Here is a 21519-nt window from a genome sequence, read left to right on the forward strand (position 1 = left end):
TCACCAACATAGGACATACTGTCAGTGCAGGATGCACTACATGTGCTGTTCACGAACATGGCCACATTGTCAATGCAGGCTGCACTATATGTGCTGATCACAAACATGGGCCACGCAGTCAATACAGGATGCACTACATGTGTTGATCACAAACATGGGCCACATTGTCAACGCAGGATGCACTTCATGTCCTCATCACAAACATGGGCCATATTGTTAATGCAGGATGCACTACATGTGTTCATCACATACATGGGCCATACTGTCAACGCAGAATGCACTTCATCTATTCATCATAAACATGGGCCACATTGTCAATGCAGGATGCACTACATGTGTTCATCACAAATGTGGGCCACACTGCCAATGCAGGATGCACTACATGTGTTCATCACAAAAATGGGCCATACTGTCAAAGCAGGATGCACTACATGTGTTCATCACAAACATGGACCATGCTCTTAATACAGGATGCACTATATGTGTTCACCACAAACATGGGCCACACTGTAAATGCAGGATGCACTTCATCTATTCATCATAAACATGGGCCACACTGTCAATGCAGGATGCACTACATGTGTTCATCACAAACATGGGCCACACTGCCAATGCAGGATGCACTACATGTGTTCATCACAAAAATGGCCATACTATCAAAGCAGGATGCACTACATGTGTTCATCACAAACATGGACCATGCTCTTGATACAGGATGCACTACATGTGTTCATTACAAACATGGGGCATACTGTCACTGCAGGATGCACTACATGTGCTGGTCACAAACATGGGCCATAGAGTCAATACAGGATGCACTACATGTGTTCATCACAAACATGGGCCACATTGTCAATGCAGGCTGCACTATATGTGCTGATCACAAACATAGGCTATACTGTCAACAGATGATGTACTACAGGTGTTCATCACAAACATGGGCCACACTGTCAACACAGGATGCACTACATGTGTTCATCACAAACATGGGCAACACTGCCAATGCAGGATGCACTACATGTGTTCATCACAAAAATGGGCCATACTGTCAAAGCAGGATGCACTACATGTGTTCATCACAAACATGGGACATACTGTCACTGCAGGATGCACTACATGTGCTGGTCACGAACATGGGCCATAGAGTGAATACAGGATGCACTACATGTGTTCATCACAAACATGGGCCACACTGTCAATGCAGGCTGCACTATATGTGCTGATCACAAACATAGGCTACACTGTCAACAGACGATGTACTACAGGTGTTCATCACAAACATGGGCCATGCTGTTAGTACAGGATTCATTACATGTGTTCATCACAAACATGGGCCACACTGTCAACACAGAATGCACTACATGTGTTCATCACAAACATGAGCCCTGCTGTTAGTACAGGATGCACTACATGTGTTCATCACAAATATGGGCCACACTGTCAATGCAGAATGCACTACATGTGTTCATCACAAACATGGGCCACACTGTCAATGCAGGATGCACTATATGTGTTCATCACAAACATGGGCCACACTGTCAATGCAGGGTGCACTACATGTGTTCATCACAAACATGAGCTACACTGTCAATGCAGGAAGCACTTCATATGCTGATCACAAACACAGGCCACACTGTCAATGCCAAAAACATTACCTGTGCTGATCACATGGGACAGTCACAAACTGCCAACTCTGGAAGTACTACATGAAAATGTTTTGAGCACCCATCAGGAGCAAGTTATCAACACTGGAGGAAAGCTGCTTATGCTGATCACTGCCCTCATTCTTCACACATGTTAACGCTACAGTAGTCAATCTGTTACATTTTGTATATTAATAACACTCTTCACAAATAGGACAGATCAAACGGATAAACAGCACCACACCAAACAAGAGGTACCACACACACAAAAGGGGGACAACTGAAACATTATGCACCACAACAAACAGGTGTCACAGTTGGGCTTAGCCACTGGCAAGTGCACATGGAAGAGCCGGTAAAGGAAAGTGTGCTGTTAGTTAAGGCAAGTACATAGGACATACAAAAGTTTCCTCATGAGAAAGGCAAGCATCTTGTTGAGAGCATTTTACAAACATAATGGAACATCAGACCAAGCATATTTCACAGCATTGTCAGACACTGATATCTAGAAAAATCCAGCAAAAACTCAACATCAAATTTTAGAAATGTATATGCTAAAGTGGCATACCTAAATGTAGCACTTCTATGATCAGATATCAACTCACATTCAGTCTAATGGCAAAATTCAATGGACGTATATGTCTTGTGTTCACTCTAGTAAAGCACTCATTCATATCAATAAAACACATCAGACTTACTCTCTGATAATCAAAAAAAAAAAAAAAAATTATGATAGAGAGAAGATGCATATAGTTATACAGTTAAAGGAACTCTAGGACTACATGTAGATTCAACTTTTTTTTACCGCAATCTACACACAAGTGGTTTTAATTTCCCAGGTCTACCATAATGACTTTGGCTTTCAAAATGTGTTAGCCAATCAGAAGCCTGCATTTCAAAGTATGTGAATAATAATGGGAAGAAAATGAGGCAACAATCTACAGATCTATCTGGGAAGTATGTGTCAGAAAAATGGTCAATAACTAGTTAAAATTTAGCTTTTACCATATTAGAACAATCATACTCATGAAAATCTCCTTTCCTCATACACTCACCCAGAACTACAGGTTTGTAGTATAGAAATGACCAGTAACAGTTCAATCTTAAAAAGGAACCGCGTTCATTTTTTTCCAAGAATCAACTCTTTCGAGTTGTTTCTCCTACTTAAACGTGTTTGTAGTCATGTAACAACTATTGCGCGGTCATCTCCAGCAAATAATAAGAAAACGTTACACCACAATTAGCATCACTGAATGCTCTTTCATGCCAGCTGAGCCTCATTATTTGCATAGCTGAAAATAATACGCAGCATGGTTGATCTTTCTTACATGAAGTTTTAGTGCAACAGCATTAGAGCTTTTAGCCAATGGGAGTCCAGTTGGTTGTACTCTGTATAGGTTACTACATGTACATGAGCATACACTGGGCGTGTAAAATTATGGACAATGATTTGGTCTGTGATTAATCATATGGGATCCTTCATCATCATATGACAGAAAAATTGTTAAGTACGACGTTAAACCCCAAGCACTCACTCACTCACTCATACAGCAAAGTAAATCTGAATTCACTGAAGTTTACATATAATCTGAGAAAGTCTGATAGTAGATTATACAATTTCTGTCACAATGACATATACAGGTCTCGAGATATCCAAAATGTTCGTAATCAGAATGCCACACATAAGACCCACCAGTTCAACTCTGTTTGCTGTTCATATTTGTGCCTAAGAGAACTGATGATGTTCATACTAACAACATTTGGTGTGATTGAAATGAAGGTGAACAACTGTTAGAAAATAAATTTCACACTGATTAGAAACGAATATACCCTTCATACATAAAATTCTTATGATCTGTTAGACAAAGCATTCTAATAACAAATGTTAAAAATCATCCAAAAGGAGAAGGTTGTATGGTTTTCCCGGATAGCTCATTGGGATATCAGAATGTTTCAGAGCCTTGTGTTCATGGGTTCGAATCTTGCTCTGCCATACACCAAACAAAGGCACACTCAAGTGGTCCAAATCATCACCTTTCTCCACTAAAACCGCTAACTCCCAAGTGTGGATTCTTGAAAAATAATCAACTGTGTAGACAATAGCATGATGTCACAGCCAACATTTAAGCATTGAGAAAAATGCATTCTTTGTCTCCTAATATGAAAATACAAGACCTTACATTATTTTCATCTTTACCAGCACTGGTAGTAAAATAATCTTACAAAACTCTTGAAGGACTCACACTACTCCTTTAACATTTTGACTCCCACTCATCTGGAGAAAGGAAATGAGGGAAATAAAAAAAATGGTTGTTAGAAACAAAAAAGGTTAAACACCATTTAAAATCATGCTTTCTTATCAGGTAACTGGTGAGGGTCAGTGTTTCACTTGGCCCTCATCATATAGGTAAATTAGTCTGAAGTAAGGTATTAAATATCAATCAAATAAGTAAGTAAATAAATACTTTCCAACGACAGGCTAAAACTTCTACACTGACCACTGATGTCAATGGCATTCTTTCACCTATCTCTGATGCAATACCTCCACTTACTCTGAAACCGAGCTCTAAACATTACATCAAATGAAGCTAAAAAGATAATTCCTGGTCTAACAAGACAGTATGTTGGATACTTACATAAACTTGGCATGGTATAATGGAAATCTGCTTTGCCTCACAAAAATTAACTCTTATTATTAAAAAGCAGGGTTACACTACACGCAATAAGAGGAGGAAAATTTCCTCTAAAAGGCAAACATACATGTGAGCAGTAAAAATCAATGTTGATCAAATGTCAACGCAGATCAGCTACAGCTGCAAATAGAAAGAAATCATCATCCCAATAATTCTTAAAATAAACAACTTGTTCCACTTAAAGGAGATTACCTGATGAAGAAGTTATACAGAGATAAAAAAAAGTAAATGTAGATATGAAATATGTGGGCAAGAATTTGAAAATCTTCTTTCCAAAACAACCTGTTTTGTAGATGAAGTTGATAAGCAAAACACACATGATATTTGTATCATGATCAACAAACGCATACATATCAAAATATAAAAACGTGGAGATAAACCCATAGAAATAAATTAATCACCAACAACAATCTCATCTCAGCAGTTCATATTCTGGAACTGTGACTTGTAATTATCAGCTGTCCTCATATACTTTTGCAGGTTTGGATTTTAAACTCAGCTGTTTATACTATATGCCTCCATTGGCCTCAAAACACCATGGGGCACACTGATGGCCCAATCTTTGGGCAGCTACTGCATGGCCATCTTGGCCACATGCTTTGGCCATGACATGAGCTCATGATGCCCCACAACTCCATATCAGTCGAAATGTTGAACTGTATGTATTTTCCAACAGTCACACAGACTTGTTCAACAACTGTCCCAAAGAAGGAAGACTGGTGTATCTTGGGACATCCAGCTGTCACGACCTCCACAGACTGGACATGTGGACACATCCGCCTGTGTGTGACCACTACTGTGGCCATTGTTTACCCAGCAGTTGTCCACCAACTATCATGTTGGTGGTCTCTCTAAGAAGACTGGTGAGTCGGATTTCAGGTGACAACCATATTTCTGCCATAAATCTATGGCTTTATTCACAAGGATGTCCCCTGTGTCCTCAGATATCTACAAGCATGAAAGAAAAAAAAAATTTAGTATAAACAAGACACACAGTGCTGTGGATAGTTTCTTTCAAAACATAGGAGAATACATAGCATCACAGCCAAATGACCTGTTTCAGACATAAAAAACAGATCCCTATAAAATATTAAGATGGGCCATAAAAAACAATAAGCAATCATATTTTCAAGACAATTATGTTAAGGAAAATAATTTTTACTCAATACGTCAAACCACTCTGTGGTGGAAGTTTCAAAAAGAACTGGTGAGATAATCTAGGCCATCATAATAACATATGTTTCTCCTACAGACAAAATGGCATTTTTGAAGATGTGATACTGGTACTACATGTACTACAAGGTAATGTAAAAATAAGGCCTCTGAACTGCACGCACTATATCCATAAAAAGGGTCTTAATTTACCACTTTAATCATAAAAAGGCTGCAAATTTAGCATATGTACAAAATAAAAATGACATTCCAAGTGTCTTTACAAAACTAAAATCAATTAAGTGTCTTTAGTACAAAGGTATGTGTGTATGCTTGGGGTTTGACATGTCTCACCTTACCATGTGAAGAATTAAAAGAATGCAAACATTTCATGGGAGAGTGACCTCAAGGGAGTTAAAGGAGAAGAAAATTTAAATATCAATCAAATACATTTGAATAGAGTATGGATTTCCTCGCAGGTGCATGCCATAAAAAAAATTCTAATATGTAGCTCAAGTTGATAAATTATAAATAAAGTCAGCGCCAAAATCCGCTGTGGGCGTCACCATTTTGCCTAAGAACTAGTCTTGAAGTCTTCTGTGGTAGGAGGAGAATTGCTGTCGGAAACCACCGAAGTACAAATCGTAAATTTCCAGTGGAGCTCTTCTTCCCAGAAGGTAGTGAACAGTACAGTTTGTTTTCCACTTGACGATCGGGAAACCAGAATGTTGGACGTAGGTTTCGAGTTTACACGAACAAGCCGCCAGTTTTAATGACTCTCATTGGCTGAGAGGCAACACACCCCCAGCATAAATTACAGGGTGTTAAAAATGGAGGATGTGATGGACTCAGTGATTTATGCCAGCTTTAGCGTTTTCAGGTTTTGTATGGCGAGGAAAAATCGCAAAATGATGCAGCAGGCACCAGCAGATAGAAAAAAAATGTGCTCTTTTGAGCCTGTAGTGTCATATATTTAACTTTGCTTCTCCTTTAATTTGGTACAACTCACTGCTTGAACAACCACAGCCACTTACATTACACATTATTTTAGAGGCACTGTAAAATGACTGTGGTTGATGTCCCAGAAGTGTGTTGATTACATAGACCAGACATTGACAGAAATGCTGGTTACCATGAAGAATGTCAGAGCAGGGAGTTGTAAAACATGCAAAAAATAATTGCATCCCTTCTATTTCTTACCTTACGCAGATAGTTCACCATATCCTCTGTGCGTGTCATACTTAACAAAGGTCTATGGAAAGTCATAAAAATAGCTACAGCAACAAAAACAAGAATCATACAGGAGCCTCCTAGCACCTTATCCCATATTCTGAAAAACAGAAACATATTCTAGGTAGATTTTAATCTTACAAATTAATGAGAGAAAACACAAGGATAAACCTGCTCTGAACAACAAAGGTTCTGCTATGTAATCTAATCTTAGCAGCTGCACAATACTATATCTATTTTTGTCATTTTGCTCATGGAATTTTTTTTTCTTGTAAAAGGGAAAATGTTTGTGTCCAGTTGGGAGAACCTTTTCCTGTGTTATATAAATTAAAACAAGGTAAATGTATTTCACCAAACTTGGACATGCACAGTGCTAAAGTAAACTTTCACAGAGTTTAGCACATTCTAATTTAAAAGTGAAACCTTCCATCCTCTTTCCATTGTGCAAGAGAAAAAAGAAAGTTTTGTAATTACTTTTCAAATGAAGTTTCTGGCAGAATTCCAGCAAAGCAGCAGTGGAACCAGGCGGAAACAGGTATTGAGCTGAACACCTTATATTTGTGTAAATGATCATACAACTTGTGATGAGAGTCCTCCTTCTGCAAATATTGCTCAGTTTTCAAAGGCTGAAAAAGAAAAGGGTTTCCCCAATATGATTTAAACATAATCTAAAAACCTCAGATTTTTTTCACCAGGGAAAATATTTTCATTTATTTTAGGAAGAAAAAAAAAACAAATATATTATTGATCAAATACTTCTCACTTTTGTTTTTTACTCAAATACTATATTTGCCTGGTCATGTGAGCAAGAAGCTGGCACACAGGAAACAGCATCTACCTCTGTGTGAATCAGTGTTTAGTTTATTACTGTTAGACTGGCCTAGTGACAAACAGAAACCTGAACCATCAGCATGTTCGCGGAATACATTGAAGCGGTAGGCCTGCACACGGGAGTACATTTTGCACCAGTAAACGAGAGCAAAAAAAAAAATGACCTTTAAATCAAATGGCCATTTTTCCGTGGATTATTTGGTAAAATTTCAGCACTGTGGAAATGGATGCCGTGTTACCCCCTTCAGATGTACCAGCCCTTTGTAACATTTGAGAAATGGGTTTTCCCTCTTCCTGATCACAAGAACCATGAAAAGATATTCAAACGGTTGAAACCTCGGTGAGCAAACAACAACAAAAATATGTTATTTAATTTTATTTCTTTGTTGTTTAACACCACACTCAAAAAATTTTGAAAGAGACCAGGGAAATATTTTAAGGAATAGATTACATTTAATATTGCCATAACAAATGAGATTTCACTTCATTGACGCATCACCATATTAATTTACATAATTCCTAAATACTGATTCACACTGATTTAACCTGGAGTATGTCTTTCCAGGTGTCCTATAAATTTCTAATATCAATTTTCAGCCTCAGTTTGACTCAAGCTTTCTCTTTATATCCCTGGTAGAAACAAAGCCCAGTACTGGCTTAGTTACCTAGTCCTTATTAAAGCAATTTTGGCCACCCTGAATTCAATTTCTGGTAAACACCAATGTGATCTACACAAAGTCATAAAGACTCACCAGTGTTAGTAATGAATCCTTAAATTTGTCAAAATGCCTGAAAAAGCGTGTAGTTATCCAGTAACTGGACACAGGATCGTCTTCAATCTTGGAAACAGCCTCGGCCATGGCCATGAAGGCCTTGTTATTGTCCTTACTTAGCTGAAAAAAAAGACAAAAAACAGTTCACTATTTACACAGTTCAAAGAGCAAATTAACTTGGTACTAAGGACAATTATACATCTACATAAGGTCATAGCTTAAAAAAGGTACTTCTAGTGTCGCTTGGCCTTCAGCACTGAGAGGTTAGAGCAAGAAAACAGGACTGGTTGGCCCGATGTCACTCAGTATAATGTGACTGGGTTGGTGTCTTTGGCATGATACTTCAGTGGCTGCAGCACTTTTGCAGCATGGACAAGACGAAGCAGTATAAGTACACACCTAAGTACGACGTAAAACCACAAGCATACATACGTACATCTACATATGGACACACCAGCAATTTCTGTGCAATAATAGATGTGTATGGCTTGCTTGCTTCTTTATTTAATCACCTGAGTTTTAATGTTTCTTTAACATTTATTTGATTAACCTGGTATAATATTACAGTATGTCTAGTACACAAGCATATCGGTTGCATTCCAATATAATTTGCTAGGTTCAGGTTCACTGTTGCCTTACTGGGAATTGAACCCATGCAGAACACATCAGACATGACGTCACACTCTATCAATTTAAAAGGACACAAAAGCAGGAAAGTACTAAGATTGTAAATCTTAAAGTCTAAGGAATGATGGACTTAGGATTGAATCTGGAATATTCCACAGATAAGACTGATAGAGGGAATTCAATTCAATGGAAGTCTTCATCACACTAAAAGCAATGAAGTATAAATGGTAAGTTTCATGTGAGAGCTGAGAACACAACATATCTCTCACGTTCAAGTCAATAAACAGATCTTGTTATCTCATGGAGCAGAAACAGAATACATGTACATGTGTTATTATATGAGACTTCACTTTCTACCCACATTCAATATCCTCAGAAATAAAAGGTAATTAATACTGAAAATCAAACACATACTAACTAGACTTAAAAGACCCAGACTTTTTTGGTTTCACTAATTATGTAAAACAAATTGTTTACCATGATATCTTCTTGGAACTGAAGGGCTCCCTCCTCCACCAAATACATTTTTAGAAAAACTTCACTGAGAGGTGTGTGACTGTTGACTCGGCCCAAGACACGAACGGCATGGAGCAAATCCTCATACTGCTGTTTCCTCTGTTTCCACACAAACTCCTGTGAGCTTTGGTTGGACGGAAGTATACCTGTATAGACATTAATTTACAAATTCTTTATTTATCTGAATGTTGCTTAAAAGCATGCTCAATAATTTTTTCATTTATACAATGGTGGTCAGTTTTAGAGGCAGAGGTGATCCTGGCTTAAAAAAACTGATGAAGATACCACATGTGACAGACATGCATATATATTCTTCAGCCAATTTATCTGACATTCATGTAATGTAAATGTTAGTATAATAATAAATAACATGAAATCTTGAACTACATACCAAGAAGTGGAAATGTCCAGAACATAACGAAATATGATTTGTTTCTAAAATTAGATCATCCAGTTCAGCTTGTCAATCAAACCAAATGTCAACCAGTTTATTTATTTATAAATCTGACTGGTGTTTCATACCATGTTCAACAAATTTTTCAATGTTTGGATGACAGCCAGCTTACGAGTGAAGGAAACTTGAATAACTGGTCTATTTTATCTATTTGACTGATGTTTTATGCCATACTCAAGAATTTATGACTCAATGCAACGCCGGTCTGGTATGCGAGTGGCAGAAACCAGAATACCTGGAGAAATCCGCCGACCTTCACAGGGTACCTGAACAATCTCCTGACTTCAAACTGCAGACGAAGCAGTAAATCACCTCACTTCCACTTTGCTTGGAAGATACCAAGAGTTACAGATGAGCCTGAGAGAACTGGATTCAACACATCAGCCACAGCAGGACCAATGCTTTGCGCATATGGGCTAAAATGAGCCCTACCGTCAAACAAACCTCACCATTTATCATACAATCAAGAATTTTTCACTAATATGAATGATGGTGATCAGGTTTAGCCATAGAAGAATCCAGTGCCTGGAGTACACCACTGACTTTGCGAGGTAGTTGACACACCTTGTGAGTTAAAGCTGCAGTAAAGCAGCAAGAGCTGTGATCATTGGTCAAAGGCTTGACAGTCACAGCAAGCACACATTAGGCACCAGCCCAACCACCAAGTGCTTCTCATACTGATACAACTTACTGTCTTTGCTGGCAGAGACAATTCAGTTACAAGTTAGATACTAAACTGTGTCATTTTCATTATATAGCCTACAATCCATGTTGGGAATTTTGTGGACTTTGTGGACAAGTGTCTAAAGCACTTACCATGGTATACTTCAGCATAGGTTCTCACTCAACCTTGAATGTATAATTTGTGGGCTGTCCTGATTTCAAAGTAGGCTATAATGAGCAGCAGATGAAGTATGTGTAGTTGCAGTAAATTAATGTGAGCTAAAGACTGCATGTCTCTCACCAGTATACCATAGTGTACATTCCGTTGCGTCATAGAAACGTGGGAAAGTTCGTCAGTAACATGCCAAAGGTTAATGGTTTACTCCAGTCACTCCATAAAACTGTTAAACGTTACAGTAACGCATATAGTGACAGCATTGTTAAACATAATAATTACTGGATGTTCAAAATAGCTTAGAGAAATGCAATGACACAGTCAGCTACATGTATTATAATCTGCTCACGGTCATGACTACTTAGCAGTATGCCGGTAGCAGCCGGGTCATCGCTATCACTGACTTACCAAGTAGAAATTTCCACACCAACACACGGTACATAGAAGGCACTGGGAAGCGCCAACAAAACTGAAACAATTTTTCTATATTTAGCGGTTGTTCTTTTAACAAAATTTCAATCGATCGCTTTTCTTCAACTGTTCTAACGCCGAATTTCTCGTAATAATATGTCCTGAAGTTTCTTTCGTCTGCCATTCTCGAAAGGGATGTAGGCTAGCCGCAAGAACGCACTTTCTTAGGAGAAAGGTCGATAAATATTTAGTAAAACTGATGTGTTGCCAGTACTATATTATGTATTGGTTTATTTCATACAAATTTAAAACATCTAACCCTTTTTTTTTTTTAGGAAAAATGCGGCGTAAAATCTGTGGCTCATATTATAGTTCGCTAACAACATGTCGAAGAAGGCGGAGAGCAGCCCGCCGAAGGCCCTAATTTTAAATGGGGGCGAGGACTTTGTGGGCAAATCCCGGCCGGCAGTCGAGCTTTCCAGGGCCTTGCAAAAGACTATGCTGAGGTATCACTATATTTTCGTTGATACAGGAACGATGTATGTAAGCTTTAAGAGTCACCCAGGGCTTAGGGTCCTCTAACTCTGACACTCAAATAGTAATGATTATTGACCCAGATTTTAGTACATCGTTCATGTAGCTGGAACAGCGGGTCAGAAGTTTGACCTGTTATATGACAAGTGCAGTGACCGCTGTCAGTACACACTGAAGCAGCACAGCCACAGAGTCGGTATCACTGTGAGCTGAGTGATATACGGTCAATGAACTGACCGAAGGGCCAAACTGTATAGGCCTAGCCGTGGAATTTCTTCCAGTATCAATCGTGCAGCCTTGCCGGTCGTTCTTAGCGATCCGCCAGTTAGTGGCTGGCAAGTTAAACACACACCTGATGTGTGCATCATTACGTGAATATATCTAAATATCATTATCAGACGTGCTGAATACATAGCTGTGTGTAATAATTCAGTGTATCATTTTAAATTTTTGTCAGCCGCATCAAATACCAATGAAAGTGAAAGGATAGTACTGGTACTGTATGTTTGAATTTATTGAAGTTAATCAAAAATCTTATGTCAACATTTTTGATTTTTTTTTAAGCCAGTATGTTACCAAGATTAAGTTTAATCTGTTGAAACTTTTCTTGTATAAACTAAGTATTGGAAAAGTTAACATCACTACAGTATGTATTTTTTTCAACTGTGATTTTGTTATTTTTGACATGAAGTTCAAAAGGTTGCTGTTTCCATCTGTTTGAGAAAAATTCTGAGTTTTGTTTTGACTGTATTAAACCATGTAGAGTACCAGCACCATGGGGTAGCAAGTAAGTTTATTTACAGCACTGTTGATGATATAAAGCAGGGCCACAATTGGAGCCATTTTAGTTCTGGAAAATGTTTGGGCTCTTTCATTCACTGACTGAAAAACTCTCAGAAAAGATCATCTTGAGTTGCATTTTATCAAATATCTATATGTACGGTTACAATGTCACCTTTAAGTCAAGGTTTGTGATCAGAACCTTCAATTTATTTTCTGTATGTCATTTGTCAAGTTTTACAACACTATTCCTATAACCTCTATTCTGCAGAATGTTTTGCCATTTTTATTTTGTCTGTTGGTGGACAGATTGAAGGGAGAATGTATGGATGAGGATGGGAAGAAGATTCACTATGATCAGCTCACAGCCTTTCCAGTTTTCTCAGAGTACAAGAAATTGGCATTGGAACTACAGAAAACAAGCCTGGAGGGGATGTCCGAGGATGAGAGGAAGGTCTTCTTCATCAGTATCTCTTTAAACAGGATTTTGTAGTCTTTATGGCTAGGTTATGGCTTCATTTTTCCAACAGGTACATATCTGGGACGTGGGGTTTGGTGGTATGAAACAGATTCTGTGCTGGTTTTAATCTGAATGCTGTCATGAAAGTGAAATAATCTATAAAGTACAATGTAGAGCCAAAATTTTTCATCACCTAATTCACCCTAATTCCTCAACGGTTTCACTTATGAAAGAACAATTTTCAATACGAAAGACCTTTTCAGTATGACTGTCGAGAAAGAACTACGTTAGTTACATTGACCAAATTCGGTGTGATTGCCAAGTCCACTCCCCTCCCCCCAGTATTTGTGTACGAGGGAATATTTGATCCGGCAAGAAATGCAAAGTGTACATTGTAGTGCCTCGTCCCCAGTTTCAGTTCTTCTGCAATTACTGCACTATTGAAATGAAAAACAAAAACTAGGCAAGAATCATAACTTCTTGAAACAGATTAATTGCCTACATGAATTAGTCTTAATTACTTATATACAGCTTTGTCTAGCTAAAATACACAACAAATACACAGCTTTGGTATGCTGAGTATACCTTACATTTTAGAGCAAGATTCTCTTTGGTTTCACAAATAACACAAAGAAAGTGTTCTAAACTCTTTATTTCCTCAAGGTCAGTTAAGACTGTTTAATGAAGGCTTTTAGAGGGAAATGGTGAAAAAATTCGCCAAATATGCTGACCTGTATCAGTTATATTGAAGTCGGGGTCCAAGCTTTTAAACTACCAGCCCTATTGTTAGACATGGATTCACCACTTGTCTAATTTCTGGACTATTTCAATATTTTAATTTTTTTATCAGTTTTATATGGCTTTTAGATCCCACTTTGTGGGGAACCAGTTAACTTTGAATAGATGACTAGTCCATATGGCAATTTAGCGTTGCTGAGCTAGGTGGCCCCTGGACCCTTGCCTGATATCTTGGGACACATTGACACATTGGTGTGCTGTAAGTCACTTCACACTTTAAATGGATTTTCTTGTGTACTTTATGGATAGATAAGTTAGGACCACATGTCATTCAACTTTAATAGGTACAATACATGTAGAACTATATATAAGATAGTACTAAGTACATTCCACTACAAGGGAAAACATATTTTTGAAACCATGTGAAAACCCTCCTCCCCCCCACCAAAAAAAAAGTCAGTTTTTGCCCAGGTTAATCATGTACATGCAAGTAAGTTAATGACATATACAGAAAGTCAGATAAATACACATAAATGAATTACACTGGGCAGATTTTTTTTTTGTAATTGCCTTCTATTTTGGTTTGGTCTTAAAGCAATGAATTAAAAATCGCAAATTATAATGTCTGGTAACAGATTTTTCATCTGGTATTAAGAAGAGGGAATTTCGAGTAACACTTCATTCCTTGAAATTAATGGAGCAGAGTGCCGTTATTTCTGCATGCTCAACAACACAGATTTGTTACTCAGTGACATGGTCCACTGTTGTTTGTTCAGGTGTGAGAACCGAGAACGCTTTGCGATTTATCAGTTTAAATTGTTCAGCTGATACCTGCTGTGTGTCATATTTAATGACCACCAATTCATGTCGTGTAGTAGTGTGCCAATTGCTCCAGTCCTTAAATGTAATGTAGTGATGTACATGTAACAATAGTTTGACGTCATAGGTGAGTTTTAAGAGCATAGCTGGGGTTTTAGTTAGCCTTGTATAGCAGTTTTTGATTTAATATTAATTCCTTAACCCTGTGTATATGTATACAATGCACTGACTATTCATGGCCTGGCTGATATGACAGAGAAGGGAGGGGAAATCCCATCCTCAGTGTTGGATATCCAGCAGTTCTGGATGAGGGTGTCGTACAAGATAGCGGGTATGGTGTACTCCCTGGATGACATAGAGCATGGAATTCTCAGAGGTAAGCTACGGTTTTATTTGTACACATTTGTGTACAGAACCAAGCAGGGTGAAGGTTCTTTATGGCATACCAGTACATGTAGTCCATAACCGGTGCACCTTTGTTGTGAAGATCTAGAATTTCTATGCCATTCCATTATTGGTTTGCTTGCATGTACGTGTGCCTTTTGTGAAAGTGGACATTGCAGTGATCAGCGGATATAGGAATTAGCCAAGTTTAACCTTCGACAGTTTATCAATTCCCAACACTATTTCACACTACACTATAGGCAAATCATTGGCAAGCTGATAATAGCACACCACCAGAATGCCTTAGAACTCTTTTTCTGTTCTGTATTCTAATTGTTTTAATTTTTCTTCAATCAAAACCATGTTTGACATATCTGATCCATTGTGCTCAGTCAGCTGAGGTTAATGCCATTTTAAGCATACATGTTGTATTATGTCAACGTTATAAACATAAGTGTATTGGCAAAATGGTGGTGGAGTTATACACCTTTACGATGTCCCATTGTTTGGTGCAGCTAACGCTGAAGGGTATTATTTCAAGATGAGACCTCACGTTTTGTTTAGTCTCCTTAAATTATTCTATTCATGTATGTCTTTGTTCCAATATCTATTTTTGTGAAAGAGAGTGTGAGCTACAAAATTTAGAGCATAGCGTCTATTGTTCAATTGATTTCAGCCAATCGCCCTCACCCTTCATCAACAACACCTCCATTTGGTAAAGACGATCCCAGATTGAAGTTTTCTTTAAGTAAACTTGATCCCAGAGTCCATTTTGCTCTAGTCTGTGGTGCCAAGGTGAGATAACTCTTACACCATCTCTTAATAGACTTAGAGCTCTGTACCTGTTGAAGATTCTGTTCGTATATTGGCATTCTTCAAATAGCACCAGAGTAAACTTATTAAATCTTTTGTACCTTTGCTTATGCAGTGGCACTGAGTTTTCCTTTAATCTATAGCCTGTGGCAGTGTCATTGAAATAAAATTTCAAACATTCAATTATGCTTTAACAATCCCCCCAAAAGTGAGTTTTTCATTGTTTTCTGAAACCATCACCACATTATGAATTGTTTTATATTTGGTTAATACTTAATTGCCAAATTCATTTAGCTGTTAATGTTATCAGCCCTGTGTAAATGTATCCACCTTTAATGTAAAATGTATCTTTCTTGCAAAATCTTAATCTCCAAGTATTGTTTGTAATCTCCAGGAGTCAATTGTTCAAAAGTGTATTAAGAGTTAAGCCAGGCTTATATCTTAAGACGTACATGGGAAGGTCTGTCAGCAACCTGCAGATGGTCGTGGGTTTCCCCCGGGCTCTGCCTGGTTTCCTCCCACCATAATACAGGCTACTGTCGTATAAGTGAAATATTCTTGAGTACGGCGTAAAACACCAATCAAATAAATCAAATAAATATATCTTAATACCTTCCTTATTCTAATACAAAACAAAGTGGAATTAAGTCTGGACTAAATACCAGGCTTTACTGCTAATACGCTTTTGAAAAAATGTGCACAAGATAGTAGAAAGGATTTAAAGAACTGCTTGCTTTCTTATTCTGGGTAGTTCACCATTTTTCCACTCTCTTGGTTTCAGTCTTGCCCAGCTATAAATGTGTATTCAGCCAGTAACCTGGATGCTGCACTCACCGCAGCCACCAAGAACTTCTGTAGGCAGGAGGTGATGATGATCCTGGAAACAGAGGAAATCTGGCTGTCCAAGATCTTCCAGTGGTACAGCAGTGACTTTGGCTTTACCGATATAGATGTCATCAGGTATGCAGACATTTAATTTATAAGTGAACCAGGTAACGAAGTGGGTGGAGATAGGTGTCCTGTAACTCAGTTTGTTTTGTGTTTAATGTGGCAAGCCAGATACAGTGTATAAATTGCATGCATGTTACATGGTTAGATTTGAAGGTGAAGTGCATGACTGGTATATTAGTCTAAATGACCTAAAGATTCAACAACAAAAGAGCTCTTTTGGAGGCAAATAATTGTCATGAGATATTACTTCCGGTGCTACAATTTACTTTTTATCAGTAGGATATCATCCTACCTTTCTAACACCTCTCAAAAAACACCTTTCTAAATCAATAGAACTCCTAGAATGTGAAAAAAATGAACAACTTAGTCATGAACGAAATTTTAGGTCATTAGGGTACTGTATGTTTGGGGCAGGAAGGGGTCAGTCATCAGCCAACTCCCACTACATTGTCTCATCTGCTGGCTGGGATTGTTGCTGGGTTAACAGTCATATGTGTCACTAGTCTTTGCTTTTGTTTTATGCTCTGACTGTATATTTCTATGTGTTCAGTAATGTAAATGTGCTCAATTATTATTATTATTATTATTCTTGTAGGTGAGATTATTAGGTGAGGTTTAGACAGGATGTACATAGCCATGATATATTGTCATTTTTGCCCTTATTTGAGGTGGACGATCCCGTACCTAGATGAAGATCAGCAGGAGAAGGGAGAGTTGCTATTGTACAAGTTAGAGTCATTGGGGAAGGTAGACATCAAGTACAACCCCTATGACTGGAGCCTGAACAAAAGCTGATTGACGCATATCCTATCTGACCGGCCTGGGCTCTCCTCTATATGCAAGTCTGCAGATCTTGCCACAAGCACCCTCTGGCATTTACGCACTTCCATAAGTATTTAACTTAATATGCATTTACATTCACCTTTATTTTAAAGCATGTGTATGAACTGAACATCCTGTCAGTGAATATATATTCGGAGGTTGTTAAGAGTTAGCTCCCTGATAATGTTGTGTTTCTTTGACATTGGCGGTAAAACTATTGGGTTGCTCAATTAAATGGAGGGGTAATGTCGAAGTCTATCAAATAACAAGCCATGTCACGTAGGTGGCGGTAAATTTTAACATAAAAACTGTTATTTAAACCTTAGCGCCATCTGGTAGCTGGAAGGGCAGACAGGCAATGTGATGGTTATTTGATAGGCTCTGAGTGTGAGTCGTGTTTTCAGATGTTTTCTACCTCCTATTTTAAAGAACTCTAACAGCTTACCCAGCCTCTGCATTGTTGACATGGTTTCATGTGCAAGCGTTGGTGTTCACAGTAGTTTTCTGTACTTCATGCCATTGTGGCTGTAGTATACCAGCTGCTTGTTACGTACTGTGTCAGTAGCCTATATTTTTCAGATACTATAAGTAATGTAGGCTTTAAAGGCTGCTGCATATCTTTATGATTCTGTTACAGTGAAAGTACCTACTGCCATTAAGTCCTAACATCTATTGACAACCTGCCTTTCAGATTCCCCATGCTGATTTGTCACATGCTTAACTGTGCAGGAGACAACTCTAGCAGCTTCTTTATATCGTCTTATCATGTGATAAGCATAGGTTCAGTGAATGGTGAGTTTTACAGAACTCATGATGGTAGTCAGTCAAAATATTTTCAAAAGTTAGAATTAGAGTGCTTTTGCTGCATTCTGGGTTTTCACCTCTTTATATTTAACGAAGATCGTTAGCCTGATTCAGTGATTTGAGTCCGGGTGAAGTATGGCTTGCTGCAGATGTCGCTAGATATAAATACAACTGTTAACCCAGTGTCTCCAATCCTCCTATTTTCGTACTGGTTCTTCATACTATCTGCTCAATAACCTGTCCATATTTGGTTGGGTCCAGTTGTTGCAGTTTTGAAACAAATTGTATTAAATGTTTATCATTTGGTTGTGTTACAAAAGTACCATCTTTCTTCTGATGTGATTGTTTTCAAAATCTATCAGTCACAGTTTTAGTAGTATTTAAATGTTTTTTTAGTCTGTTGTGCAATATTTGGTTTTATAGCACAAAATTATATTGAAGTACAAAACTTTGTACTTCTTTGGTATGTAGCCATAACTCTTACTTTTAGAGCAATAGCACATCTGTGAAAGTTCATAAATCAGGATTAAATATTGCTACATACACCTCTTCCATACTTAAGGTTTTCCTATGTCTAGGTGGACAAAATAATAAAAAAACCCCAAAACATATGGTTTACACACTACAAATTTATCTTTGTGCTACAAGCTCATAAAGGCTTTAGACACTGGTCATTATTGTGGAATTAGGATCATTTCAGTTAACCGAGAGACTGGGTGATATGAGATGCAGTCCTTTTTGGTCTCGATTTGTGATTAAGAGTTATAACATGCTATGTTACTCCAACTTCAATACCAAGTGACACTTTGAATGACCATGTTTGCCTTTGGTGCTGTCTCAATATTTGTTATATACATATGTATACTTGAGTGTTCTATCTTTTATACAAGTTTTTGTTGATGGGAATCTTGATGGTAATGCATGTATATTCTTGAAATGTTCAGGTTTTTCAGTATTTATGGTGTTCATGTAGTTTATAAATTCTTATTGTGATCACTATTCCTTTGGATCTTTTTATGAAAGGAACATTTCCATTTTATAATTCTGGAACAGTTTGTATAAATGTCCTGTCTTTCAGTGGATATTGTGTATATGAAGGTCATATTTCAGAAAAGCGTTAGGCAACACATATGCATTGAACTGGCATATCGAATTGATTGTGGATTACTTTGACTTTAAAATTCATGAAGAAGAATGAAGAGGAAAAGTTTCCATCTATTGTTTTGAGTTTTTATGAAACAGATGCTTTGTAAACCTCTGGTTCCAGGCTTCATGCTAGTTGGTCATGAGTTGCGCCCACCATAATGCTGGATGTCTTGGTATAAGTGAAATATTGTTGAGTACGCAATAAAAGTCCATCAAATAAATAAATAGTTTCTTTTCAAGGCATTGTTTTTGCTATTGTACATTTTATGTTCTTTTTATATTATCAGATTAGTGTCGTCAAAGTCCAAGTGTTAAGATATTCTGTGTAGAAGACATAGAATCAGTTGCATATACTGTAAAGTGTAAGCCATATAAAGATGATTCATTATGCATTGCGATCACTAATAGTTAAAGCAAATTATATAAAACTACCTCTTGTTGTGAGCAGATTATTTATTTATTTATGTTTGAAAGAAACTTCATGAAATAAAATTAATGTAGATTTTCTATCAGACAGATGTGATATTTGCGTTTCGATGCGTTTCAGTTGTCAGTCATACCCATGGGCGTGGTTCCTTAGGTCTTCTTAAAATTTTCACATTATACTTGAAAGATGGTGCATAAATGTTAATTAAGATTTTAAATTAATTGTTCTTTTAATGTTAAGACTATAAAGGCTCAACTGTTGGAATAGCTCAACTTATTTTTGATTGTTAGGCTTCAAAATCTGAAAGTCTGTTGTTCTTGCTCAGCTTATTTAAGTTCCTGTCTTTTTTTTTTTTGTTTTGCTGATTCATAGAAAACCCATTAGTGAGAGATTTGTGTGTAAAACTGTTACACTGGTACTGGTTAAGGAATGCATGAAAAGTGCAATGGCCATTGAATCCTACAGAAAACCGTAAAAGGTGGCTATTATTAATTAACGTCCTGTATCCAACAATTTTTAAAACAAAAGCCAACAAAAATCAGATGATTAAGATTTCTCCGCCAATGAAGGATGGGGCTAGTTTCACAAAGCACTTCTAGAAATATGGGCATGTATTACAATTTATCATAGTGATGAGCACCTGAAGCTATGAAAGCTTAGCTACAGTCTGCTACTCAGACAGAACCAAAAAAAAAAAAAAAATCCAAAATTGCCAAATTTGATTGTTTGAAATGTTATACTTGTGAAAGTGACAATCTGCAAGGTCATGCATTCTCTCTTCAACCTGCCTCTAGGCTTACATGTGAAATACTTCAATCAAGTACAAATTATATAGCGTTTCAAAATTTGCCAAAAGCCGATATTGTTTATAGTAGTTAATTATGTTCATGCATTTACACGGTATATTGTGCGCTGATGTGAAAATTTGTGAGGCCTCTTATATAGTATAGTTAAGGAATTTTTGTTTATCAAAACTGTTCAGTATGTACAACAGTTCCCATATTACTGGATGTTAACAGTGCCATACATGGTTTTACCATAGCCGAGAAGTAACTGGAGGTCAACCAGAAAGACTCTCAAGTTATTATGCATTGACTGCAGAGAGCCATTGGGATGGTTATAGTTTGTTAAATTTTATCATTTATACAAATCTGTGTGTGCAACTGTGATGTTCAATAACAGCACCATTCTTTTATGAGCTACATTTTTCACTCTGGCAACTGTTTGCTTTGGAGAGTCATTTCCATACTAGATGTACTTTAAGAAATCAAATAAAAAATTCAAGGACACAACATTGAATGTGGCTTTTGTGTAGTATCTTCAAGAAATTCTCGGTGGAGAAGTGCAAGATCTGAGGCCAGTTTCAGAAAGATGTCGTACATGTACAATAATCGCATATATAGGACAATGGTACGGTAATAGTTGCATACAAAATGTCGTACAGAGCTTTTTGAACCAGGGCCCAGGTGTATCTGAATGACTGTGGTAAAGTGCCATATCTAAACCAGTTGTTCAAAAGTGTGTAAATAGTTAATGTAGATGTGTTTGTTGGTCTAAAACAAAACTGAGACTAAACACTTTCATTGCTGTACCAATTTTCAATATTCAATTGCTGTGTTCTATAAACCCATGTGGAAGGCAAACCCAGCATTTCTGTACCAAAAGAATTCGGG

General features: G+C 37.4%; 2 protein-coding genes across 2 annotated transcripts; one reads left to right on the forward strand and one right to left on the reverse strand.

Moving 5' to 3' along the window:
- Positions 1-3748: 3748 nt before the first annotated feature.
- On the reverse strand, positions 3749-11352 carry LOC135468895 (TBC1 domain family member 7-like). The gene is made up of 6 exons (XM_064747359.1): positions 11166-11352; positions 9427-9611; positions 8302-8442; positions 7193-7344; positions 6689-6818; positions 3749-5284 (listed from the first exon to the last, which is right to left on the reverse strand). Exons 1-6 carry the CDS (start codon positions 11350-11352, stop codon positions 5171-5173), a joined length of 909 nt encoding a protein of 302 aa, XP_064603429.1. The 3' UTR covers positions 3749-5170.
- Positions 11353-11552: 200 nt separating this feature from the next.
- LOC135467371 (uncharacterized) lies at positions 11553-21133 on the forward strand. The gene is made up of 6 exons (XM_064745144.1): positions 11553-11674; positions 12792-12949; positions 14711-14875; positions 15560-15678; positions 16478-16656; positions 17316-21133. The coding sequence occupies exons 1-6, from the start codon at positions 11553-11555 to the stop codon at positions 17440-17442; spliced, it is 870 nt and encodes a 289-aa protein (XP_064601214.1). The 3' UTR covers positions 17443-21133.
- The last annotated feature ends 386 nt before the right edge of the window (positions 21134-21519 follow it).

Source organism: Liolophura sinensis, chromosome 6 (genome assembly GCF_032854445.1).
Source record: "Liolophura sinensis isolate JHLJ2023 chromosome 6, CUHK_Ljap_v2, whole genome shotgun sequence".
Lineage (NCBI taxonomy): Eukaryota > Metazoa > Mollusca > Polyplacophora > Chitonida > Chitonidae > Liolophura > Liolophura sinensis.

Coding starts and splice junctions, on each gene's coding strand:
- LOC135468895 (XM_064747359.1), bottom strand. CDS start 11,352: ATGGCAGACGAAAGAAACTTCAGGACATATTATTACGAGAAATTCGGC. Junction 9,612..11,165: donor GGTGTGGAAATTTCTACTTG/GTAAGTCAGTGA, acceptor ATGTCTATACAG/GTATACTTCCGTCCAACCAA. Junction 6,819..7,192: donor CCAGAAACTTCATTTGAAAA/GTAATTACAAAA, acceptor TCTGTTTTTCAG/AATATGGGATAAGGTGCTAG.
- LOC135467371 (XM_064745144.1), top strand. CDS start 11,553: ATGTCGAAGAAGGCGGAGAGCAGCCCGCCGAAGGCCCTAATTTTAAAT. Junction 11,675..12,791: donor TTGCAAAAGACTATGCTGAG/GTATCACTATAT, acceptor GTTGGTGGACAG/ATTGAAGGGAGAATGTATGG. Junction 16,657..17,315: donor ACCGATATAGATGTCATCAG/GTATGCAGACAT, acceptor CCCTTATTTGAG/GTGGACGATCCCGTACCTAG.